Source organism: Equus quagga, chromosome 11, assembly GCF_021613505.1.
Source record: "Equus quagga isolate Etosha38 chromosome 11, UCLA_HA_Equagga_1.0, whole genome shotgun sequence".
Classification (NCBI taxonomy): Eukaryota; Metazoa; Chordata; class Mammalia; order Perissodactyla; family Equidae; genus Equus; species Equus quagga.
In genome coordinates, this window is record NC_060277.1 from 56,784,677 (window position 1) to 56,810,387 (window position 25,711).

The following is a 25,711-nucleotide window of genomic DNA, read 5'->3' on the forward strand; positions in this document are numbered from 1 at the left end:
ATGGCAGCGCCGTCCCGGCACGCTCCGCGGCCGCCGAGGCCCCGCCCCTCGCCGAGCCCGCCCTTCCCGGAAGCCGGGCGGTGGGTGGGGCTCCGGCGGCCGGGGGATGCGCGCGCTGCTGGGCCCTCCTGTGCCCCCGGGCCTGGGCGAGGGGCTGGGGGCCGGGGCGAGGCCCGGGGGTGCCCCTCCCGCAGCCGCCCCCCGGCCCGAGGGCGCGGCCGCCTTCCTGCCGCCTGCGCCCGCCGGCCCTGCTGCCGAGCAGCGCTGCCCCACGCGCCCTCCTCTTGTGCCTCGACTTCCCTACCGGTCCCTCCAGCGCCGCCTTCTTTCCCCGGTCTCTTCAGAGGCACCGACTCAGCTGACCTCTGTCCCCTCCTGCCTGGACTGGGCAGACAGCTACATTTAATGCTGAGCTTGGGGTCTTGGACGGGAGGCTCGGTGCCTGTCAGCAGCTGCCCTTTGGCCTCCCCCAGGGCACACGCGCGAGGAGAGTGAGAAGGGGCTTCGGCTGTAGCAGGAGAGACTCAGGCTGGATATCAAAAAGAACTTCCCAGTCCTAAGCGTTTTGTTTTTGATGAAATTATCAAATTAATAACATGTCCATTTTAGAAAAACCTAAAAATACAGGGAAACAAATCTCCTTTAATTCCACCCTTAGGACATAACCACTGTCCACATTTTTTCTCTAGACATAGATGAACAATATATGGTAAGTAAATATAAAATATAGAGTCATGCTATATGTTTTGTAAGGCACTTGGTGGTTTTAGTGGCTTTTTTTCTCACTATAAAAGGAGGACAGGTTTATTAGAGACTTCTGGAAAATATGATGTTAAAAGAAAAACAATTCACCCATGCTTCCAGTCTGAAAGCAACCGGTTATGTTTGACTTCTTTGCCGCGTCCGTGGGGCTTGTTTAAGTATGCCGTCACTGCTGTGGATGCCATTGGATGTCCTGCTTTTCTCACTTAATGTTGTATAACATGCTCCTTCTTCCTGAGTCTCTGGGCGTCTTGAGGGAACTGGAACCACATTCTTGAGAGGGCTTCAGGAAAGAGCTGGACTGGATGGTGGCTTTCTGACTTTGTCCATCCTCTCCCCATCTTCAGACCTCCAGGAGCCCTTCCCCCTTGCCACTAACTTTGATAAGCAGTCTGGGCCAGGGGGTCCTGCTTGGTGGAGGCCAGGAGGCCACCCAGCCTGGACAGGGACGCTGAAGACTCATGGCCCCAGCTGAGATCCAGCCTCCAGCAGCGAGGGGCTTTAATGGGCCCCAGATGTGCAAGGCAGCAGCCCGGTCTCAAACTTCAGCCTCATCCAAGGCCTCCCTTGCGCAGCCATGCTCAGACCCAAAGACCCCTTGCTGGCCAGGGGATCCAGCTTCTACTCCCTCCCTACATCCTCAGAGCCGATTTCTACTGCCTTGGGCTCCTTAGCCTCTCCGGGGGCAGGCAGGCCTGGCACCAGGCGCAGCCTCCCTCTGCCCAGCTGCCCCTGAGGCCTAGCTCCAAGCTGCTTTCTCTTCTCTCCTCTTCCTGAACAGTTCAGTTCTAACACGTCCAAGCCCTGCGTGAAACAGGCCTTGGGAACTCACAGTTGCCAGGGATGGATTGGCATTTAAAAGCATCCAAGGCTTGAGGGAAAAAGCTGAAGAGATAAGAGAAGGCAGGGCCCTGTCCCTGAGCAGCAGCTGGATTTGGTGGATGGAAAATCACAGAATGCCCCTTTCCCGGGGAATGACATGCCTGGCGGAGGGGTGGCAGGTGGGGCACTAGACATCATGCCCCACTGACCACCACCTGCCCCCACCACTGTGTGCTCTCCGAAATGGGAAGATGTGGGAGGGATGTTGTGAGCCTACAGCCAATGGCCCTGTAAATTATATTCTCTTAACAGGTTTATTCATTTATAAAATATTTAAGACCCGTTTCACTTTACCTGTAGCAAGGAGGCAGCCAGGTTGGGCCTGAGATTGATGCTTTAAACATGATTTATTTATGTGGATTTGCTCTTTTCAGCTAGGAGCCATATGGGATTTAACCAGGTGGCAAGATGGGTGTGTGTCTGTGTGTGTTCCCAGGCTTGGGGCCTGTGGGTGTGCAGCATGTGTCTGTGTCCGTTTTTGGGGGGCGCGTTCTGTATGTGGAGGGGGTGATGCTCCTTGCATGGGTGCTGCACCTGGGCATGCGTGAGTCTCTCTGTGTTGGATTGCTGAGTATGTGCCTGTTTGTGTGATATGTGTGTATAGAGGGGGTATCTGTGTTTGTGACTAGGGACCAGTGTGTGGTTGTGTGTGTGTCTGGGTTGGGGAAATGAGCTGAGGGGGTGGGTTTGTCTGAGCATGTCTTGGGTGCTCATGTGTGTGGTGGTATCCGTGACACGGGGGGGGGGGGGGGGGGGGGGGGGGGGGGGGGGGGTGGGGGGGGGGGGGGGGGGGGGGGGGGGGGCGGGCGCTCCTCTGAGTGTCTGTGTGTGTCCCACGTGAGGCCTGTTCCTGTGGGCGTGTGGAGTAGGAACTTTTATCAGTGGTGGAGGCAGTGGTCACTGGCTAATTGCTGGGCATTTACTTTTCCCCCTGGGTCCTGGGCACTGGGAGGAACTCGATGCCTGGCAAACCTGAGTTCTGTGACCCCTGGCTGGTAGAGCCTTAGGCTCCAGGAAGGACTGGCTTTGGGGCCTGAAGGGACTCTGACAATCCCTGACCCTGTTCCAGCAAAACTGGGCCTTTCCTGCCTCGTGGCTCAGAACCACAGAGAACTCTCCTGTCAAGGTGTTCCAGGTGCCCATTTTACAGATGGGGAGAAACTGAGGTCGAGAGAGCACATAGCCTATTAGTGGCCAAGCCAGGACCCTAATGCTGAGCACAGCTCCTGCTCCAGTATCCTGCTCTGGGGCAGCCCTCCCTGGGCCTCACTTTCCCTTCTGCTGCACGAGGGTGGGTTCCCAGGTCCCTGTGCTCCCCTCACACGGAGCACCGGAACTGTAAGGGCCACGGCACAGGGGAGGCAGGCAGCAAGGACAGTAAGGAACGATGGGAAGATCCCTGCTCTGGGCCCTGAGTCCTGGCCCTGGGGGCAACTCTGCACTTGGAGTGCTGTCTCTGTGCCTTCCCCTGCTGCAGCCCCTGGCCCACATGGGGCCCAGTGGCCTGGGAAGTGGCAGGCATTTGGTTTTCCTCAGCCTTGTGACAGCCCTCAGCTCCCCCCACCCCACCTTAGCAGCTAGTGCGTCTGTCACTACTTTCCTAATGAGGCTGCCGAGGGCCCCCTTGGGACAGATACCTTTGCAGGCCAGCCAGCAGCTGAGGGGGTGGGCTGGCCTCAGGGTCAGGTTGGGAAGAGGGAGGCTGAGCCCCTCTCCTGCCTGCAGGGACACCGAGGCCATCCAGGCCCCTGAGCCGGTGGGGGCGGGGAGGTGGGGCCGGAGGGCTTGGGAGGCAGGAAGGCCCACACCAGCAAGCATTTTCTCTCCCGCTGTGACTGTTTGTAGTAACAATACTCCCTCTGGTCGACAGATAGGTTTGCAGGCCTACTGTGTGCCAGGACTGAAATGAGCCACCATCTGGGTGTTTGTAATCTCTGCTCTTGGGGGTGTGGCCACAAGGGGAAGGACGGTAATCAGGTAATCAAGTTACTCTGTCTTATACCTTCCTGTATGGGAATGCACGTTCCTCGGGAGCCAGGACGGGCATGGCGAATACACTCAGAGCTCTTTTCATGGACAGAGGGAGTCCTGCCTAGGGGACTGTTCCAGGCGCTCACTAAAGGCTCAGCAAGGACTGAATGAGTCAGGGGACCCAGATGCTTGCTCTGTGGCCCCAGGCAACTGCCCACCTTCTCTGGGCTAGAAATTTCCTTCTCCATCAACTCTGAGTGGACTCAGGCAACCTGAGTCTCCTCTTGCAGTGCTCTTTGCTCTTCTTGCCATGGCCTCCGCACGACATCTGTGGACCACAGCCTTGACTTTGGAATGCCTGAGGCACTGCCCCAGGGGATACCAAGGCAGCACAGCACAGCTGCCTCAGGCCCTACCTGCCATTTGATCTGGGCCCTGTGCTCTCACAGAGCCAACCCAGGGCCCAGGGAAGCCCCGAAGAGACGGAGCCTGCAAACGGTCCCCGTTCCCCGCCACTGTAGAGGGAGGCAGGTTTTCATGCACTCGTGTTCCTTTGCTCACCTCGTGCTTCTGGAGCACCTATTAATTGCCAGGTGTTAGACTGAGGTAGCAAACTGATTGTCCTCCTGCCGCATCCTGCCCACAGACCCATTTTCGAAGGAAGAAACAAAAATCAAGTGAGTTGCCAGCGAGTAATCCTTGGGCAATTCCACACCCAATTCCCAGGTTACAGTTCGTCTGGATTACTACAGCCTGCTTCCCCCAGGGCCACAATAGGTGGCGCGGGCTGCAGCTGACACCCCGTGGAGGTGGGATACACAGCCTCCACCTAGCCAGTCTCCACCCAGCCAGTCTCCACCCCTCCCTGGTAGCCCTTCCTGGCCATGTCACACGTAATAGTGTGGTTCCTGGTTATGAGCCCAGCCTGTGGAGCCAGACTGCCCAGGTTCAGATCTCATTGGCATTTTACCAGCCATGGGACCTCGGGTAAATCACAGTCCCTTTCCAAGCCTCAACTTCCTCCTCTGTAACATGGGGATTACAGTAATAAGTACCCACTAGCTCCTGGGGTCGCTGGGGCTCGGGGTTAAGTGAGAGAATTTCTGCTAAGTGCTTAGAACGGGCTTAAGTGTTGGGTGCTGTTATTGACGTTGTGCTGAATAAAGGAACCGTTCTAGCTCCCTTGTTTCAGGACCCTATGTGAGTCACATGGCACCTCCAGGCCTCAGTTTATCCAGCTGTTTCTTTGAGAAAGAAACACCTGCCCTCTCTGCTTCTTCCCTCACCCTCCAAAGACTATTCTTGGAACCTGGGCTGGGCCCCTGGGGTCAGGGCCAGGCAAACCCCCTTTCCTGGCAGGGCCCTTGCGAGCGAGGCTCCTATCCCTGGAGTCCCCAGGCTGGTGCCCCTCTGGCACTGGCCGCTGTCCCTGTGGGGTTACCGCCATGAAAGCTCTTCTCATTCTTACTCTAATGAGCTGCGTTAATGCTTCTGGGCCACAAACGAATGCCCAGGTTTTGTTGCACCGGCTGACTGGAGGCAGGGCACCGTGGAGGCAGCTGCACGCCCGCCCGCTCATCTTGCGAGTGCCTCCCACCCGACGTGGGGGAGGCTGGCGATGGCAGGTCATCGAATTAATTTGTTGCCCTGCCTCATAGAGCCCTGCTCTGCTGGCGGCCTCAGCATTCCCTCCGGCCATGGCCGCTGCCCAGGGCCGCCTCGGTGCAGGGCTGCCACCAGCCTGCAGGCACTAGGCCGTTTTTGGCTTGGCATTCAAGGCCCTTCGGGACCGGCTGCTGTCCACTGACCCCATGCTGCCCTGTTCTGCACCATCAATGGTGGTCGCGCACTCTGTGCCAGGCACCCTAGAGGGCGTTCCACATGACCTCTCAGAGGCCCCCGGATGCCTCTCTCTCTGCCTTCCCTCCTTGCCTTTCAGAAGCTGTTCCGACTGCCTGGAACAAAGGCCCCTCTCCTCCCTCTCTCCCCCTCCCTGAAATCCATCCCTGCCCGGTCCGGTCCCTGCATGCCACCTAGGGATGGCACAGGGATTGGGGGCTGCAGTGCTCCCCTGAGCCTCTGCCCAGGCTGGGGGCCCTGGGGGCAGTGGGGAAGGATGGGAACCTCAGGGAAACCTTGAGACTTGGGTGTTCTGTGTGGGACCTGCCTATGTTCCTCCCTACCTGCACGGTGAGCCACTGGGAGGGGCCTCAGGCCCAGGGGGGCCTGTATCCCTTTCTCTCCATCAGTCCCTCTGCTCTCACCCGTCTCCTCTTTTTCAGCAGAGGGAAGGAGAAAAGGGAAGGGAGAGCCGATAAACTGGTCATGTGGTTTCTCCAAGATGGCCGCTTCTCCTTCCCCTGCCTCTCCACTCCCCTTTGCACCCCAGCCCCTCCTGTCTGCCCCTCCAGCCCCTCCTCCCCTCTGGTCTGCACCAGCTGCAGCAGCTGCCCCAGTGGGCTCCTGCATTCCCTCTCTGTGCTGTCTCAGAGACGAGCCCAAAGCCTAACGGGGTATCCCTGTGCGGGGCAGTGCTGGGGCACAGAGGGAGTCAGCTTGGGGCTCTGCTCTCCAAGGACTCCTTTCTGAGTGAGATGTCCTTAGAGAGGAATACATGTACTCTCAGGTAAAAAGGACCAATTTAGAGGAAGCAGAGGACGGACTCTGAGCCTGGACTGGGAAGGTCAGGAGAGGCTTCGAAGCTCGGCCTGGAGGAAGGACCAGTGTGAGCTACTCAGAGGGGCTGGGACAGTGCCTCAGGCCGGGGGCAGTGGGAGAGAGGTCTGGGGCAGAGCAGCGGCTGATATGTGGCGTGCTGGGGAGTAAAGGACAGCCACAGAGAGCCGCAGCTCACTAGAGAGCGGTGAGGCATGAGGCTGGAGAGGGGGACAGAGGTCCCTTTGCCATCCAGCAACCTTCGGTGACTCCTGCAGCCAAGAGGTGCCAATTCAGTCCTTCTGATGGCGAGCAAGTTCGTACCACCCCTCTCATTCCAGGCCTAGCCTCAGCCTGTTCCCCACTACCAGCCCAACCCTTGGATGTTTATTGTGGGCTGACTGTGTGCATGTGTGGGCGCAGGTGTGTGTTGGCAATGACCCTGTGAGGGCTCAATGGTAGTGGGGCCTGCTGGGTGGGCCTCTTCTGGTTTGCTGGGGTCCCAGCATGCCTGGCCTTCAGCCAGGACTTGGCACGCTCCATCCCTGTCCCCAGATGTCCTTGCAGACAAGCTGGAGGTGAATGGGCAAGCTGCCAAGGGTGTCAGGTGGCATCCCAGGCAGGCGCACAGTCCTCCCTGATTAATGAGGCGGTGGAAGCCTGGAGGGAGGTCTGTACGGGCATGCCTCTGGGCTCTACCCTTGCCCGGTCAAGGCGAGGAATGAGGCTCGCCTAGGTTAAGCACCTACTCTGTGCCGGGCTCTGTGTGGAGCTCTTGGTACTCTCTAGCTTGTCCCTACTCCTGAGGTGACTTCTATTACTGTCTCATTCTGCAGATGGAGACACTGAGGCTATTGGGGGTGGAGTGTGCCCAGAGTCTCTTACCGGGGGCTGGCAGTGCCAGGCCTCGAATGCAGGTCTGTGCAGCCTCAGAGCCTGTGACTGTAACTGTTGGAGTGTGCAGTGTGCATGACGCATGCTCTGTTCCTGCTAGGCTGGAGGCTCGTGGGGAGGTGGGGCCATGCCCTTTTCAACTCTGTCTCTCTCATGGCGGTCGGCACAGTGCTTTGCATGCGGTAAATGCCCGTGCACGGATGGTTGGGGCAGTGAGCTATGCATGGGGCTCATGGGCAGTGGGACAGCTCCTCACTCTGCCTCTCTGCCCCACCCACAGGAGCTGGGGGGCTGGGGGGAAGGACACTCGGAGACTCCAGGCTTCCTGGGGGAGGGGGGCTCAGAGGAGGTTGAGGGCACCACTGTCCTTGGAGCTGTGGGCCTGGTGGGACGGGCCGCACTGAGTCAGTGGTACTGCTTGGGCATGGATGCTGAGCCAGGGTTCAGGGCCAGGGTGGGGGCTCTTTCTGACCAGGCTCCTGGGCACAGAACCTTTGGGAGGGGCTGTGAGAGAGGAGCATATGCTTGCAGCAGCCGGAGCAAGGGTCTTCACCCATAACCTTTCTCATCTGGGGGCTCCCTGTAGCTCAGGAAAGATGTCAGTTGTGGTCTGGGGCTCAGGTTGATGCAGGGGGTGGGCAGGGCTGGTGGGCAAAAAAAGTACCAGTAACGCTCATAATGACCACAGCGTTTGTTGAACACCTACTATGCGTCAGGTGTTGGGTGCATTATCTGTGTTCTTGATCATGACCCCACTTTACAGATGAGAAAACTGAGGTTCAGAGAGGTTAGGGTCACAGAGCAGAGCCGGGATCTCACTCCAGGTGGGTCTGTTTTCAGACTCCACTGACCTCTTTTTTGTTGTTCAATGCCTCCCTCCACAGACCCTCCCCCCCCCCCCCCGTGTGGCTTCTCTGAGGGCCCCAAGGCCTTGTCTTCAGAAGTCCTGCATGTGGAAGCTTGGAGTAGAGATTTAGCTCCCTCCATCCCTCTTTGGCATCCCCCATGGGGGGCTGTCCTTGCGAGCAGTGAGCCACCAGGTGCCAGCCACCCAGCCCAGGTCCTCAGAGGGTGACCCAGGCTGTCAGGGCCACCAGCTTGCTGGGCCAGGAACTGGGGACACTTCCCCAGTGGATCTGCCTGCCAGGAAGGTGGAATGCACAGGACCACCCTCACATCTGAGTGACCTGAAGCTGATGATGCCACGGGGCACCCAGTGCTGTTGAGGCTGTCTGGGACACTCAGACCACCGTAGACAGACTCGCAGTCTTTCCTCAACTCTGCACAGCCCCGTGGTGTGACTTTGGCCCAGTTCTTGCCCCCTTGGAGCCTCGGTCTCCAGCATTGCCTCCAAGGCTCTAGCACTGTTGCCCCCTGGGAGTGGGATGTGGCAGTGAGAGCAGGCTCTTTCCAGTGGGGACGGTCAGTGTGGCCCTGCGCATGGGGGACTCCTCATCTGCCCAGAGCAGTCCTTGACCCCAGGCCAGCCTCAGTGGAAGAAGCTGAGAGCCTGACTGGGCAAGGGGGCGGGTAGGGCCTGCAATCACACGGGTGTGAGTCCTGATCTCAGCTACCACTTACGAGCTACACGACCTCGCTGGGTCGCTTCACTGTCCGGGCGTCAGTTGTCTCATCTGAAAAATGGGGACATTCATGGTACTGGCCTCAGAATCACGCCTGAGCATTAAGTGAAACTCTGCTTCGAGTCCTCAGCGCAGCGTCCGGGGCACAGGAAGTACTCAGTAAATGGCCTCCGCTGTTCATATTGTTGTCGGTGTTGTTAGAGGTGTCATCAGTGCTTTTGGCCAAAGTTCCCAGTTCTTCATCCTCCCAAGCCCGTGGCGGGGTGCTGCTTTCTGACGTCCTGTGGTTGGGTGGGGTCCTGTGACCAGTGCTGGCCACTGAGACACATGTCTTTCCCAGGCTGCGCATTTCACTCCTAGAGTGAGATTCAGAAGCATCTTTCCCTCTGCAGCCCGAGGTGTGGCTGCTGCCCTCCTGGGTGTGTGACATGAATGAGAAATAAACCTTTATTATTTTAAGCTCTTGAGATTTGGGGGTTTTGTTATAGCAACGTAGCCTCGCCCACCCTGACTGATACATCATAACTGTCATCGTCGTCACTGGCATTCAAGTGTGCCCCCACCAGGGGTCCATACAGGAGGGCAGTGAGCAGTGCCGACCTGGCAAAAACAGCTTTATTGCTGACCTGTTTCTAGAATTGTTCCTGTCAGACTCTCACTCATTTATTCACTTTCTCGCTGATTTGTGTTCATCATTCATTTGTTCCCGCCAATGTCTCTTGAGCTCTTGTTTCATAGGCCCAAGGGAGCCCACAGGATGGTGGGGAGCTGGACCATGGACATTCTGCAGAGCGGCAGTGCGTGGCCCAGAGGGGACGGGGCCGGCCTCCCCCGTGGGGCTCAGAGGTGGGGAATGCTCAAGGGACGGGGTGGGCGTCAGACTTGCAGAGCCGGGCAGAGGGAAGGAACAGCATCCAGGACAGTGGGTCCTGCTTGAGCAAAGTCCGAGAAGTGGCGAGAGGCCTGGGCAGCTGGGTCTGGCCAGCAGGGACGGGACCAGCTAGCAGCCAGGCTGGAGGGAGACTTGGGCCTTTGGCCAGTGCTCTGGGCTGAAGGATGAGGATGAATTGTGGGTGAAACCAAAGGCCAGCAGTCGGAGGGAGGGAGAGCAGGTAGGAGACTGGGCTGAAGGTCCCGGTGGGGAGGGGCTGGACAAGCGTCTGAGAGGGGAAGCTCGGGCCCAGGAAGAGCCCAGGGCTGGATGGCCTTTGGTCGTGGGCAGCCCCCGCAGCCTGGGGAGCGATGGGCTGGGTGGGGGCACCCTGCACAGCGACAGGGAAGGATTGGGGGGCTCGCTGCAGCGTCGGTGCCTGAGCGACGTCCAGGGGAGATGTCCAGGATGCAGGTTAGTAGACTGAACGCTGAAGGAAGGTGAGAACCACGCCTCCTACCCAAGAGCTCGCTGCTGATTTGGGGTGGGGCCTGAGCTGGGAGCGGGCGGCACCCTTTCTCCTTCTCCCAGTGCCGCCTCCTCCCGTGTCTCAGGGGAAAACATGGCAACTTCTGCGGTGGGGTCACTGTTAAAGATTTCTCCATTCAAATAGAGAGGCCTTCCTATCTTGAATAGCAGGGTGTCGTCCTCATTCCGCACGTGTTTACTGAGCCCTGCTGTGTGCCGGGCACTGTCCTAGGTGCACTTCAGGGAGCAGAGCAGAGATCCTTGCTCTGTTCTAGTGGGAGACAGTACTGTAGAGGATGTTAGAAGGCGATAAATGCAAAGAGAAAAAAAAATAGAGCAGGGGAGGGCCTCAGGAGTCAGGGAGATGTTTGCAGTTTAAAACTGGGGAGTCAGGAATAGCCTCACTGAGTCTGTGACCTGTGAGTGAAGAGCCTTGTGCGTATCTGAGAGAAGGGCAGGCAGAGGGAATGGCTGTGCAAAGGCCCTGAGACAAGAACATGCTTTGCATGTTGCAAAAATAGCAAAAGGGCCAGTGTGACCAGGGTGAGTGAGGGTAGAGGGTCATGAAAGGCCTCCAGGCCGTGGCTGGGACTGTAGCTTTCACTTTCACTTGAAGTGAGGTGGGGGCCACCAGAGGTGTGCCCTGAGCAGATTTAGGAGCTCACAGGCTCCCTGGGACCTTGAGGAGGCAAGACAGAACGTGGAGAGCAGGAGAAGGCCCCTGGAGTCCTTGGGCCCCTGACAGCTGTATGACCTAAGCTTACCCCACCCCCATCTCCCAGAAATGGAGGAGTGGGTCCCCTTACCTCTCAGGCCTCCCTCCTGCCGTCCTTGTCCCCTCCCTCCTCCAGCTACTGCCCTTCCCTGCACCGTCCTCTCCTCTTGCCCACCCGCCTCCCTCAAATGACTCCTCAGCCTGTGGACTGTCTGGGTCTCTGACGTGTATGCTGACCGAAAGGCGGCAGCAGGGGGAGGCTGGCCTCCCATCCCGCAGGAGACCCTTGACGAAGGCTGAGCAGCCAGTTGCTTAGCAAGCCCTTGTTTTCTCTAACACAAGTGCTCATTGGCCTAGATTGTACGAACAAGGAAGGAATTGGCTTTCACATTCTCCTGTCCCCTCTGGGCTGCGCTCCTGGGCGAGGTGGGGGACCAGGTGCGAGGAACCCCCGCCCCATCATAGAACTGTGAAATCTAAGTGTTCCTGGGGCAGGATCTGGCCTGAGTGGGTGAGTGGGTCACTGTCACCCACACCTCTTTGCACACTTGATGTGGTGTCCTCAGACAGCTCGTAGCTTCTCATGTTTGAGGCTCGACTCTCCGTGTCCCCCGTGTCCCTGTCCCTCACTGGTGGTCATCTCTTATCCACACTCCCCTTCTAACAAATGAGCGATCCCAGACAAGGTGAGGGGCACAGGGCAATGGCTCAGTCTGGAGACCAGGTTCCTATCCAAGGCTGGGCCCCAGCTAACCCATCAGAGCCCACCCTCCCTCTGTGCTCAAATGCTCAAGCCCGTGCAGAAACACCCAGAAGGCTCCAGCGTCACAACTGCTGGGGCTGGAGCTGAAGCCGGTGCCAGGTCCCCTGCTCTCCCCACTGCAGGCACAAAGGGAGCCCTTTGTCTTAGAGTCCTCCATGGGCCTTTCCTACCCTCAGGCGCAGAGTGGGCTGGAGCACCCCATTTTACAGGCAGGAAGACTGAGTCCCAGTGAGCGGAAGGGGCTTACATTGAGAGGAGCCCACAGCCGGGGTTCCTCCCACGTGCTCCCGCAGCACCCCGGAACCATCGCTGTGACGACAGTGACCACGGCCGGAGGGCCTGCTGTGTGCCGCCTGGCTTTCTTCTGTGGGGGACAGGCTCCCTGTTCAGCAGAGGAGGCGCTGAGGCTGAGCGGGCCCCCCAGCCTGGGCGAGAGGCGGGCCAGCCGCCGGGGCTCTGAGCTCGCACTGTGCACTGCCCGTTGGGGGCGGGTTCCTCTCAGTTTCTCCCTCTGTTTTGGTCTCTCCCGCAGACTCAGAAACGCCCCTTCCCCACCCCCAGGTGCCCACCCGGACTTCCTTCTCCTCGCCCGCATCTCCAGAGACCCTGCCCCTCCGGTCTCCCGCTCTGGTTCCCAGCATCCCGTCCCTGCTGCCCCGACATGCAGGCCACCGAGCGTGATCTCGGCCCAGCCTGGAGCAGCCGCCAAGCGGCCCCTGGCTGCTCCCCGACGTCTCCTTCCTGCACAGCCCTGGGTCTGCCCCGCATGGCCTTCCAGGCCCCTGGCCTCATTCTGGCTTTGATCTCCCTCGTCTGGGCTGAGCTGTGGCCTCTGGGTGTGACCGGGGCCTCTTGGGCCTTGGGAAGCTGGGGCCTCTGCTGGGCCCCATGAGCCCTAAGACCTGGTCCAAAGTGGCGAGTGTCAGAGGCCCTAGAGCTTTTCTCTGAATCTTGAGGGCCCACATGTAAGAGCACTGTGCCTGGGGTGCGTGCACATGTGGGACAGCCACTCGGGCTTTAGAAACCTGTGTGTCACAGAACCAGAGAGGAGGAGAGAGCCCAGGAGGGCAATTCCAAGAGTTGGTGTTCTAGGAGGAAATCCTCTTTGTGCACACTCGTTCCTAGATGCCAGCCCACTGTGGCAGTACAGACACACACACACTCAGATACAGACACACCCACACACCCCTGCCACTTGTGGTCACATTCACAGACACTCAGACCCCTTCCCACACCCTCCAGAAATCTGTGTCACACACACAGACATGCCCTCTACCGCCAGACGGCCATGGCCACATGACCATGTACACACTCGCTTCAGGGCTCTAAAGATGCAAGAGACGCACATACAAGGGGCTCAGGCTGCTGCATATACCCACCGGTCAGGGCTGGTGGCCACAGTGAGGGCGACTCAGAAGCCAGCTTTTCACAGAGAAACAGAGCCGCTGACTTCTGCGTGACCTGGCCCTCGAACATAAATGTGCTTGCGCGCACACACACACGCACAGGCACACACGCACACAGCCACAGCCAGAGGTGCCCTCCCTGCTGCTGGCGTGGGGGTTTTCCGCCTCTTTTCAGAGCTGGGATCTGGCCAGAGACCCCCTTCACGGCCAGGCCCCTGGCTCTGTGAGTCAGAGGCTCCTGGTGCTCCCTGCTCCCCGGAGAAATGGCCAACCTCAGTGCAGAAGATGGGAACTTCTGCTTGGAGGCCCCGCTGGCCTGACGTTGGGGCTGGTAGCTGGCCTTGATGGGCACAAGCTGCTCTGCCTGTGCCTTGGCCCCGTGCCCAGCTGCACCTGGCAGATGTGTACCCTTTCCCTGGTGTGCACCAAAGACGTGCCCTCTCCTCATGTCAGAGGTGGGGAAACTGAGACAAAAAAGTGGGCAGAGACTGTTTCAAGGACACCCGCATGTCCTGCCTCATTTGAGATGGACAGTCCCCTTGGAAGCCCATGCATCCTGTAGGTGGGGAACTTCAAGGTCACTTTCTCCAGGGGCCCAGAGAGGGCAAGAGTCTTGCCCAAGGTCACACAGCAAATCCGTGGCATAAGCTGACCAGACTCTTACTCCAGAGCTGTCCTGGTGGGGGCCCCATGTGTGCATGGGGGGGTTGTTGAGGGGGAGCAGGCAAGGGGAGGAGGCAGGGCCTGAGTTCCCTCTCCCCCTCTCTGCTCCCTTCTCTCCCTCGCATGCATGGGTTTGTTTGGAGAATGACTCACAGGAATGCAGCAAAATCCTGATGGATGGGAAGGCAGGGCCGCAGTACCGGAAAACCTCTCCAGAGTGGGGAGGCGGGACTGAGCCGTGGGGCCAGAGAGGCTGGTGATCAGGAGAGCCCTGTGTGCAGATAGGGAGGCTGAGGCCCTAGGAGAACTCCAGGCACTGCCCGCTGTGGAGCTCTCCTGCGTCGGCATGATCACACACCTATGCATGCACGCGTGCACACGCACAGGCCCAACTGCAGCTGTGCACCTGGGCTCCAGGCCCCTGCCTTCTCTCTGGGCCAGTCTCTCCACTGCAGGCTTTCCCCAGGTTTCCATCTTTGTGTCTCTGTGCATTGGCACACAGTAGCTGATTCACCAGTGTGTGTTGGCACTGATCGTGACCCAAGATGGACCCTTCTGGGTGCACATGTTAGCCCTGATAGGGGTGCGATTCATTCAGTCCTGTAATGAAGCTTTCTGGGGGCCTACTGTGTGCTGGGCACTGCCAGGGGCAAGGGAGGCCGGGATGAGGAGGGGCTACCCCTCTCATCCCCAGCTCACAGTCCGATAGGGGAGGAGTGTCTAGGGGCCTCGACGGGCCCCATGGGTGGTGGGGCACGTAACAGAAGGGTGAAGTCAGGAATAGGCACAGGGCACAGCAGCTTCGAGTGGGCACCCTGGGAACTGGGAGGGTGCGGAGCATAGAGGTGGTAGGAGGTCAGGCGGGGTCGGTCAGGCCACACAGGGAGCCGCCTAGAGGCTGCAGGCCTCTCCTGGAGGGAGGCTGTCCTCCTCGTGCCACCTCTCTGAGGGTGGCAAGGCACTCGCCTCCCAGCACCTCAAAGCCTCGTGCCTGGCGACGGCCTGCCTGGCAGAGGTGGCCCCAGGCCCCAGAGCCAGGACCCCAGCGCCACCCAGGCCCAGCCTCTCAGTGCCTGCTGACGGTCGTCACGTGGGTGTGCGGCCCTGGATGACCAGATCTGTGTTTTCAAGAGAAGCTGGCATTTGGATCTCTGTGTGAACTCTCCTGGCTCAGTTAACAAAAGGTGCAGTGTGGTCTAAACCGCACGTCCACAGGCAGAGGGCCGCTGGCTCATGGTGTCTGCTCTGGGGGCACTTGCATTTCGCTTTTGCTCCTTTTACATTGCTTATTTTATTGGAAACAACCCAAATATTCACTGAGCTGCCACTCTGTGCTAGGGGTGGACAAGACACCTGGTGATAGAGCTGCCATTTTAGTGGAGGAGAAGATGGTGGACAAGAGATAGACATGTCAGGTGGTAAGTGTTATAAAGAGAAAGAGAGTGATGCTACAGAAATAGAGTTGGGGGAAGGCTGAGCAGACATCTAGAGAAGTGTGTTCTGGGTAGAGAGAACAGTCAGTGCAAAGGCCCTGAGGCAGGACCATGCTTGATATGTTTGAGGGGGCCAGCATGGCTGGAGCAGAGGGAGCAAGTGGGAGAGAGGGAGGAGATGAGGTCAGAGGTAGCAGAGACATCAGTTTAGCTTTAACTCTTTTTTTTTGGAGGAAGATTAGCCCTGAGCTAACATCTGCTGCCAATCCTCCTCTTTTTGCTGAGGAAGACTGGCCCTGAGCTAACACCGTGCCCATCTTCCTCTACTTTATACGGGGACGCCTACCACAGCATGGCTTTTGCCCGGGATCCAAACTGGTGAACCCTGGGCTGCCTAAGTGGAACGTGCGCACTTAACTGCTGCGCCACCAGGCCAGCCCCAGCTTTAACTCTCGTGTGAGGTGGGACCATGTGAATTCTGAGTTAGGGGAGGATGTGATCGGACTCAGCTTTAGCAGGCTCCCTCTGGCTGTCAGAAGGGCTGAAGGGGCAGGCGTGGGCGCAGGGAGGCGCCCTGTACTGGTGCGGGAGGAGGCGACTGCGCTGGTCCATGAGGACGAAGTAGACTGGTGGCTCACAGAGGCTACGGTGTGGGGGAGAGTGGGAGTGGCTGCTAATGGGTACTGGTTTCTTTTGGAGGGATGAAAATGTTCTGAAATTAGATAGTGTTGATGGTTGCACAACTCTGTGAATATACCGAAAACCACTTTAAAACGGTGAATTTTATAGTCACGTGTCGCTTAACGACGGGGACACGTTCTGAGAAATGCATGGTTAGGTGACTTCATCGTGTGACTGTCGTAGAGCGCACTTGCACAGACCTAGATGGCGCAGCCTCCTATGCACCTGGGCTGCGTGGTGCTCATCTTACGGGCCCCGCGCCGTGTGTGCGGTCTGTCGTTGACCACCACGTCATTATGTGCTGCATGACCGTATGGGAATTGTACAGCATCTCAATTAGAAAAGTTTAGAGCACATCAGGATTTCCAAATAAAACTGATGGGCATAGAGAAGATTGGAAGGAAATGTTAATTGTCACAGGATGAGGGAGACCCTGGATTTTTTTTTTCCCCTTTCTACTTTTGTATATTTCCCAACTTTTAAAATTAAAAGTAAGTATTTCTCTCAGAAAAATAACTGCTTTGTGTCCTGGGGGTGGACAGGGGAGTGGTGTGCAGGGCCGGGCCTCCCACACCAGCCCCCTGAGCTCCGTGTGTCTGCCCAGCTTCCACGTGGCAGCTTTGGGCAGGAGCGCTCCTCTGCCCCCAGCTCTGACCTGGAATTCCATTCCTGCTCACATGGCCTTGGTCAAGTCACAGGACCAGAGACCCCAGCGGCTCCCCCCGCCGTCTAGTGTCTGAGCCGCCTGCATGCCATCTCCAAGAGACCACCTTTTCCTGCTTGCACGCCTTCAGCCACAGGTCGCTTACCACCTCCCGAGGCAGCTTGCTCATTCCATTTCTGGGCAGCTCTGCCTGGTGGCAAGCTCTTCCTTATAAGGAGGTGAAATCTTTCTTCCTGTTGCTTCTACCCCTCCTCAGCTCCCTCTCTGAGCCCCAGTTTCTGGGTCTGTAGCATGGGGCTCCTGGGCCCCTCCCTGCCCCCTCCGTTGGCTGTTGGGAGGTTGTGAAGGGGTTCGGGGACTAGTAGCCCAGAGCATGTTTTTGGTGGTCATTTGGTACTGGGGACAAAGCGTGGGGGAACTTTGCCCCAAGAGCACAACCAAGTAGGACTGCCAACTGAAACATTCAGACCATCGCCATGAAACTGGAATTTGATGCTTATCCTCAAACCCCTCCATCAAGCAGGAGGAGATAGTCCCCATCAGAGCTCACGTTTGTCAAAGGCTCGTGAAGTGGCAGGCCCCATGGTGACTTCATGTACTCATTTCCAGGAGTCCTCAACACAGTCCAGGCCCCACTCCTCTCCCATCTTAAAGGAGAAAACACCGAGGCGCAGAAACGTGGCGGGAAGCAGCCGGGTATGCGTCTTGTCGCACAGTTTGGGAGTGGTGCAGACTGGATCAGAAGGCTGACCAGCGACCAAGCCCCCCCCCCCCCCCCCCGCAGAAGTGTGTGGGAGCGAGACTGGAAGGACGCCTGGCAGTGGCTGGTTGGACTTGGCGCCTGGCCCTGTCAGTTGTCGAGTGAAGGCTCCCGTGCCTGCTCTTGGAGCCCCTCGTCGCAGGCGCTGGGTTTGGAGGAGTGTCCTGGTCTTGGACCATGACGTTTTTCTAAGGGAGAGAGAGATCACGTTTAGAAGCCTGCTCCCTGTCCAGATCACCTCCCCACCCCGAGGTAAGCAGGAGCAGAAGCATTGCCCCTCTTCTCAGCGTGGAAACTGGGCCCAGAAAAGCTGTGGAGCTGCCCAGGGACACAGCCAGGGTGCTACGAGCTGGACTTGCACTGGGTGTGGGCCGGGGCCGCGCCTCTCCTGGTTGCGGGAGTGTGGGGAGGATGGGAACCCACTTCTCACCCAGGCACTGTCCTGGAGAGCCCAGGCGGGCGTGTGAAACATGTGGTTCTCCTTTCCCCCTCACACGTGCCGTGCCAGGTCAGACTGCTCTGGCCGGGGCCCTGGGCGAGACAGGTGACTGAGAACGGCTCTGTGAGGAGCTCACTGCACAGGGCAGCGGTTCAGGCTCCACCCAGGGTCACTTGGTCCTTGTGCCTCTCTCTTCTGCTCTCTGAGCCTCAGTTTCCACACATCTCAAATGGGCTGAGGACACGCACCTCCGAGGATTGCCGAGAGCGTCCCCTGGGGAACGCTTGGCAGAGTCGGCACCATCTCCGTCTGCCACCCCTGTCCTGTGGTACAGTCATCTGGGTTCCACCAGGGAGTTTTGGGATGAAGCCAAACCAGGAGGAAAAGCACAAGAACAATCGTCTCCGCGTCCCCACCCCCGCCGCCTCCCCACCACAGACTCATGTGGTGAAACATTCTCACAGCACAGTGAACGTCCCTCCCACCCCCACCCTCCCTTTGATCAGCAGTTTCTTTTCCATCCTTTCAGAGGCCATCTCTGCAGATTCAGGCACCCTGAAAAGGGCTTCCCATTCGAGTGCTCCCTGGGACTCGCCTGCCCCAGGAGGAGCGGGCGCAGGTCTCTCATCCCATTGTGTGGCTCACATACTGAGGCGGGGGACCAGGGCTTCCTTAGCAGAGAGGCAGTTGGCCACGTCGTGCCACAGGCTGAGGGCCTGTTGTAGCCAGCCCAGGTCCAGGAGGGACAAGATCAGGAGGACTTCAGGGCTCCTCACTTGGCTGGGGGTCAGGAGAAGCCCTGGGGCAGCACCCCTGGTGCCGCCAAGTCAAGGGAGGGCAGAGGCCCGTGGGCTCAGAGCTGAGCTGGGCAAGGGCTGGAGGGGTCACTCGAGTGGTTGAGCCCCCCAGGGACACCCACGAGCTCCGGGGCCCCACACTGGGGCTGCCTGGGGTCAAGGAGCAGACGACGTGTGGAGGCAGGTGGCTGCCACCCAGGTGTGTGCGCTGTGTGGGTGCACTCCTCCATAAAGGAACAAGACTTGCATGTCCTTACGTGTGCATCTGTGTTGAGTTTACGTGTACATGTCCCTGTTTGCATCTCCTTGCGTGCATATAAGTGCATGTGTGTCTCTGACTTTGTGAGTGTGCATATGCACAGATGGTGTGCTGTGTATTTCCACCTGGGGGAGTATGTGTTTCTGTGTGTCCTCACTGCCCCGATCTGCTGGGTGACGTGGGGCAGGCTCTTTGGAAGCCCTGGGTTTGGGGAGGCAGTAATGCTCGCCTTCTCTCTGGGTCTCCTCCAGGCAGGCAGAGAGAGCCGCTGGGCCCAGGGAAGGACTGCCAGGGTTCTGCGGCCCCTCAGGAGAGGACGAGCAGGCAGCTGTTGGCATTCCCATTCTCAGGCACCGGGGAACCATGGGCCTGGGCTGGAGGGGCTGTGAGAGGGACAGAGGCCGGGGACAGTCTGCACATGTGCATGTCTGGTTCTGTGTCTTGGGTTTGTATGTGTGTGCGCTGGTGCCTGTGCACCTCAGGCTGTATGTGTCTTTGCACGTGTGTTTGTGTGTGAGGGTTTCTGGGGTTGGGCCCGTGGACCTGACTGTGTGTGGGTCTGTCTGACCCTGGGTGTGTCCGTGTGTGCTCGCGCTGGCCCAGGCAGCCCTCCTGCGTGGTGCTGCTGGCCTCCGCTTGGAGGAGCGTCAGTGGCCTCAGGCTCTCATTGGTTACCTCGTGAGCCTTGAGGCCTCAATGTGGGTCCTGTGTGGGCTTGATGGCACGTGTTACCTCCGGGGTGTGATGGCTCTGAGCCAGGCCCCATCTGTCCTTCCCACATGCTCCCTGGTGGCCTGGTGGAATGTGTCCACGGCATGGTCACCACAGTGCACCCCTGCAAGCATTGGAGCTCAGTCTCAGGCTGGGGGTGTGGTCAGGGGTCAATCTGTAGCAGGGTCCAGATGTTGGTCTATGTTTTAGGGACTATGGCTGGGGTCAGAAGCCATTCATGGTAGAGGGTGGAGGTCAGTCTATGGCTGGGGTCAGGGTGAGGGGCTCACACTGTGGCTGGGGCCAAGGGTCAGAATGTGACCGCGGCTGTGACTAAGGTTCGGTCAGGGTCCATCTGTATTGGCGCAGAGGACTGTCAGCCACGCTGCTCTCCCTAGCCCCTTGGTGGCTCTCTGGCCATGGATGCAGGTTTGAGCCCCGGGCTGCAGCTGCTTGAGAGGTAGGTGCCCAGGGACTAGAAGGCACCTGTGGGCCCTGCCACACAGGCACGTGGCTGCCGTAATCTGCTCCCACAGCTGTGACAGGATCCCAGCCAGGCCAGGTGTGCCAGGAGCGGATGGTCTTGGTCATAACCGAAACCAAGGTGTGCCCTCTGGACCCAGGACAGAGCCAGAGAATGCAGAGCAGGGGCAGCGCCTCCCCACACTGAGGAAGGGCTGCGGGGCCCCCGCCCGCCCCCTAGGGGCGCTCTCCTCACCCTGGTGCTCTGTCATTCCTTCTTCCCTCTCTCCTTCATTTGCTCCCTTTCTCTTCCATTCTTCTCACATTTCTCTCATCCTTCCCCACTCCTCCCTGCCCTCTGTCCTTCCTCTCCACTTCCCTGGCTGGCTGTCTTTCTCTCCAGCTGCCCAGCCCTCCTCTTTTTCCCGTTCATTGACCCTCTGAGCCCTGCCTGCAGCACCCCCGCTCTCTGAATCCGGGGCCTGACCTCCTGCAAGCTCAGGGACACGAGTTTAGCATCTTCCAGTGTGCTCAGATGCCGAGAAAGGAAGGTGAATGCCAATGGGGGCGCTGCGGGCAGGGGGCTTCAGGCTGCACTGGCCGGGATCACCCAGGAGCCGGAGGTGGCAGGGGCGGCGGGGGTGAGAGGTTACAGACCTCCCACAAGGTTCGTCCTCTGGAGCCCACACCCCATGAAGAGGTCCCCTAGTGGGTGGGTCTGCCCTGTCTGAGTCTGAAGCTGTGTGACCTCATCTGGTAACCTGCCACAGTCTAGTAAAGAAGGATGGACAGACTGATGGCAGAGAAAGCCGCAGATAGCAGAGGTCAAAGGTTGTACAGATCAAAGGCAGGCAGAAGGAGACCTGGCCTTGGTCTCCATCTGGGCAGGCATTGGTGGGCACACCCCAGCCCAACCCCTGTAGGGCTGCAGGCCAGCCTAGGGCAGAGGTTGTGATGTGACCCCCCACCCCCAGGCAGGAGAGGTGGATGCCAGACAGCCTTTCTCCCACCCTAACTCTGGCCAGAACCCAAAGAGAGAGATCCCAGATCTTCCTCGACATCCACTGCCATCCCCTGGGATTGGGGGGGCACGCCAGCTGTTTGAAAATGTCCCCAAAACTTAAGGGAACTTAGATATTTATAATCCTGACCCAGCCCACCCCCTCCCCCAGTTAAACCATCAAGTTCTTTGCTTTCAGAGAAACATTTTCTTGAGTGTTTTGCTCTCAGGCTCACATGGTGGTCCAGCTCTCAGGAAGTGCTGGGCATGAGAGGGTTTTTGTGGAGGAGAAAAAGGAACGAGGCTGGGATTGTGCAGTGACTACGCCAGCCCAAGAGGCCAGGAGGTTTGCCTGTTTTGTTCACTGCCACGTCCCTGGCACCCCCAACAACACCTGGCACTGGTGGGCGCTCAACAAACCTGCCTCAAAGGAGAGACTTGTGGAGATTCATGGAGAGGATTTGCTGAGACTGGTCTGGGACAACAGGAGCACCGGGAGAGAAGGCAAACAGGGCCCTTGGCCCCTGGCCTGGACCGACATGCTCATAAAAAGGGGAAACTGAGGCTGGGAGTGGGAAGGTGACTTGTCAGGTTGCTGGCTGCTGACCCAGTCAGGGCACTGCTCCTGGTACATCCACTAGAAATGGGCCCTCTTCAGCAGCTGTCCAAGCTAACAGATTGGCATAAAGGTCATTAACCTGTCCGAGGGGGCAAGGTGGTTCCTTTCTGAGGGCTGACCCTCCTTCCAGCCAGGGGAGCCTGCCCCAGACCACTCACCTGGCAGGACTGGCTGATCATAGCAGCACCATCCTTCTGGTTGTTTGAGGCCAAATGCATCAGCTAATCCTGTTAGCTGTACTTCCAAAATAAATCCAGAATCTGACGCCTTCTCAGCTCTCCATGGCCCCCACCCTGGCCAGGCCCTGTCATCGCCCACCTGGACTCGTGCAGGGTCCACCTCATGGGCCTCCCCGCTCCTGCCCTGGCCCCACGTCTGTTCTCTTTACAGCAGCCAGGGGACAATGTGAGGACCTAAGGGAGATCACGTCCCTCCTCTGCTCAAAACACTCCAGAGACCCCTCATCCCAATCCCTGTAAAAGCCAGAATCCTCACAGAGGCACACAAGGCCCTGTGGTGTGGCCCCTGTCACCCCTCTCTCCCCATCTCTTCCCACTTGCCCCAGTGCTCACTCCACTCCAGCCATACCAGCTTTTGCCATTCCTTGAAAATCCTCATCCTGCTCCTGCCTCTGGGCCTTTGCACCTGCTGCTCTCTTCCCCCCTAGAGAGCTGCATGCCTCACTACCTTTGTCTTTCAAGTCTATTCTCAAATGTTTTCAAGTGAGAGTTCCCTGAACACCCAATGTGAAAACACAGCCCTCCCCAGATGCCCCCAGTCCCCTTCCCTGGCTTTATTTATTTTTTCACAGCAGGCTGTGCTTAAATGTAGCATATGACGTGATTTACTCATTCATTCTGTTTCTTATCTGTCTCATGACTAGAAAGAAGGGAAGCTTTGTCTCATTTCAGGCCCTGAATCCCCAACACGTAGAAAAGTACCTGGAACACAGTAGGTCCTCAGTAAATATCTGCCGAGCAAATGCATGAGTACTTCTGCCACACTCGAGTGCCATGACTGTAGGCAAGTCCGTTGTTTGGACCCAGCCTCTGAAAAGGGGAGGGTGACTGATCTGAGGGAAAGACAGAAATTTGCAGTCCAAACCTGTGTGGAGTGGATGTGGAAAGCTACCTGGCCCACCTCTGACCCCAGGCCTGCAGACATGCTCTTCTGTTCTCTCTTTGGAGAGCCACAGCCCCCGAAGGCCAGGAGGGCTTGGGGTTACCAGATGAGGGCTGAGCTCGAACTTGACTTCTGGCTGTCAGTGGCACCTGCCTGGCCTGGTGGGTAGAGTCCAAGCCCCTCTTCTCTGCCTCTTGTGCCCATCTGGGTGGCTCCTGGCATAACCCCTGACCTGGTGGCCTGTCAGTGAGCCCAACCTGGCAGCCCCACTGATACCATTGCCTGTGCTTCCCTGGCCCCCGCCTGGGGTCCCCTGCCTGGCTCCTGTTCGTTCTTTAACCCTGGAGTGGCGTTTGGACACACGCTTTGCAGGAAAGCAGCTATTCAGATAGTGCTAGGCTAGCAGAAGGGCAGCCCGTCCTGGTGCAGGCTCTCCTGAGCACAGCCACACCTCACCAGGAGGCAGCAGCCCTTTGAGACCTGTGGTCACCCCCAGCCTGATCCATAGAACTCTCTGGCCCTCTCCCCTTGAGCCTGGGGCGGGACACACAGGGTGGGTGATGGAGTCAGACCCCTGGGGGGTGTAGGGAGCCTGCTGGCCAGGTAGCCTCCCCTGCTGGTCATTCCTTCAGTGTTTATGGAGTGCCTGCTGTGTGGTGGGTGCTGCCACTGGATCCTGTGGAATCCTGTCTGATGGTCTGATGGAACAAGCAGGGGTTTGGGGACCATGCAGACCTGAGTTTGAATCTTGGTGGGGCACTTCATTCATTCATTTGTTAAATGCATATTGAGCACCTGCTGTGTGCTGAGCAGAGGCCATCAAGATCTCTTTAGAAGCTTATAGTCAGGCGTGGCTCAGATAGTCTCTGTGTGTTCTTGACAAGTCCTTTGATGGCTCTGACCTGATTTCTCCTCCCAGAGATGGGCAGATCCTGATGGGCTCCGTGATAAGGCTTGTGGAAGGGCCCTGCCTCAGTAGCGGGGGTTTCCATCTCCCTTTGGCAGATGTGAATCTGGACCCCTCTGCCACACTGCCGCAGGAACAGAGAGGCCCCTGGAACAGATGAAAGGCTCTGCTTTCCTTTGGGATAAGCCATCTCACCACCAGCTCATTCTGCCAAATCCCCAGGACATCTGCCCAGAATCCCAGAATCCGTGAAGGGCGCTCACTGATTGACCGCTGATGAGTCATGTGACCTGTCCTTGCCCTGATGTTTTCCATCCCCACCCTTCCAGTGTTCTCCAAAGGGGCTGTTGGTTCAAAGAAGAGAAAGCCCTGGGCTGGGCTGGGTCAGGTCAGTCTCCTTCATTCATTCACTCATTCATTCATTCAACAAATACTTATTCAATGTGTGCCAGCCACTGTTCCAGGTAAAGAGGAAACACCAATGAGCAAAAAGACAAAAATAACTACAAAATACATAAATAAATTTTATGGTACACTAGAAGCTGAGGAAGAGCATTCCAGGCAGAGAGACCAGCGAGTGCAAAGGCTCTGAGGTGAAAGTATGCCTGGTGAATTCAAGAAACCGCAAGTTGATGAGGTGGCGAGTAAGAGTGGGGGGGCCATGAGGTCAGAGACAGTGTGGGTCTGACGGTGTGGGATCTCATCAGCCACTATAAGGACTTTTTTTCTTCACTCTGAAACTAGGGAGGTGGGGGGAGCCTGTTCCTGGCCCCCAGGGCAAGGGGGCACACACTACCATCCTCATACTCCCCACCTGCCAGGTTTGACCTTGGCCTTGTGAGTGGCTGCATGGAGAAGGTGGCTGAGTCAGGATGTGACAGGGACAGTGGAAGGTCAGGTGGCACTGGGATAGGGTTGCTGGTCGGTTTGGCTGGGCTGGTGGTCCCCAGCAGGGTTTGGGGATTTCTTGTCTAATGGTACACACGGCGGGCCTCTCCTGGCAGCAGCCTCAGGCCTGAGTGACCCTGCTTCCCAGGCCAGATAATTGAAAATAGAGACCAAGCAGCCCACATTTTAAAGATGGGGAGACCAAAGCCCAAAGAGGCGCTAGGCTGCCCTGCGGGCTGGGAGTGGGTGCCTGCAATCAGCTGCTTTGTTTTTGCTGCATTCTTACCAGTTGAGCCAGAGGGCACGTTTAGGGTCTGTTTCTGGGAGAAAGGCCCGCTCTTTGCCCCTGGGTGGCCACGCTCAGGAGTCTAGGTAGGCTGTAAGATGCTCCAGGTCAGTGGTTCCCAAGCCTGGCTATAAGATGTTGATTCCTAGACAGAGGGAACAGCATGTGCAAAGGCACTGGGCACTTGGATTGATTAGGTCTGGGCTAGAGCCCAGGAATCTGCTTTTTGTTTGCAGTTGACACTGTACCAGTGGTAGGTTTGGGAGTGACTGTTAAGGTCACTGAGGTACTAGTGGCTTCTGTGTCACCAGGCTCTGCACACCCTTCAGCCAAGGACCTGGAGGCACAGCAGTCCTCTCAGGAAGCCTCTTCTTGCTCCCTGCTCCCCCCAGAGGGTTGGGCTGAGGGAGACACTCAAGCTGAGCACAGAAATGTGCTGCCTGCTTGCCGCGGACCTCGCCAAGGAGCCGCCTGGCCTCTGGGCGGCCAGGCAGCGGCCAGGCAGCGGGGAAAAGCCTCCCCACTCCCAGCTGACTCGGAATTAGTGGCGGGGTTTGGGGGTCAGTGAATGGGGAGAGGAAGTCGGCGATCACTGAACAGCAAAACCTAAGCGTAATAGAGGTCGTGGGGTGCGCTCCTCGCTTCTTGCCAGAACGAAGAGGGGCCTGAGAGGGGAGCAAAGGAGAAAGTGGAGAGAGCGGGGTCTGACACGTCTGTGTGATCCCTGGCGCGATAGTCGGGTGGACGCGTGTGTGGATAGAAGGGTGGGTGGACGGAGAGACGGATGGATGAATGAATGAACGGCTGCGTGGGCAGGGAGCAGCCTGGCGAGGGGCGGGCTAGCGAGCGCTCAATCACAGCCCCGGGGCGCGGCGCCGCCCGCTGCGCTCGGAACCCCCTTGCCACGGCCCCACCTGGGACGCGTAATTCCGTGCCCCCGGGCTCCGGAGCTGCTCCCGGTGGCCTTTAGCGTGCGGGCAGCGCCGCGGG

General features: G+C 58.2%; 1 protein-coding gene across 3 annotated transcripts in view; it reads left to right on the forward strand.

The window, feature by feature from the left end:
• Positions 1-25,711, forward strand: part of RAI1 (retinoic acid induced 1) — a 118,609-nt gene that overhangs the window by 11,434 nt on the left and 81,464 nt on the right. The window contains exon 2 of one of the 3 annotated variants that reach the window (XM_046675232.1): positions 7,107-7,187. The exons of the other annotated variants lie outside the window; for them this stretch is intronic. Within the exon in view, the coding sequence (XP_046531188.1) occupies positions 7,107-7,187 (81 nt within the window). The remainder of the gene's footprint in view (positions 1-7,106; positions 7,188-25,711) is intronic. 3 annotated transcript variants of the gene reach the window in all.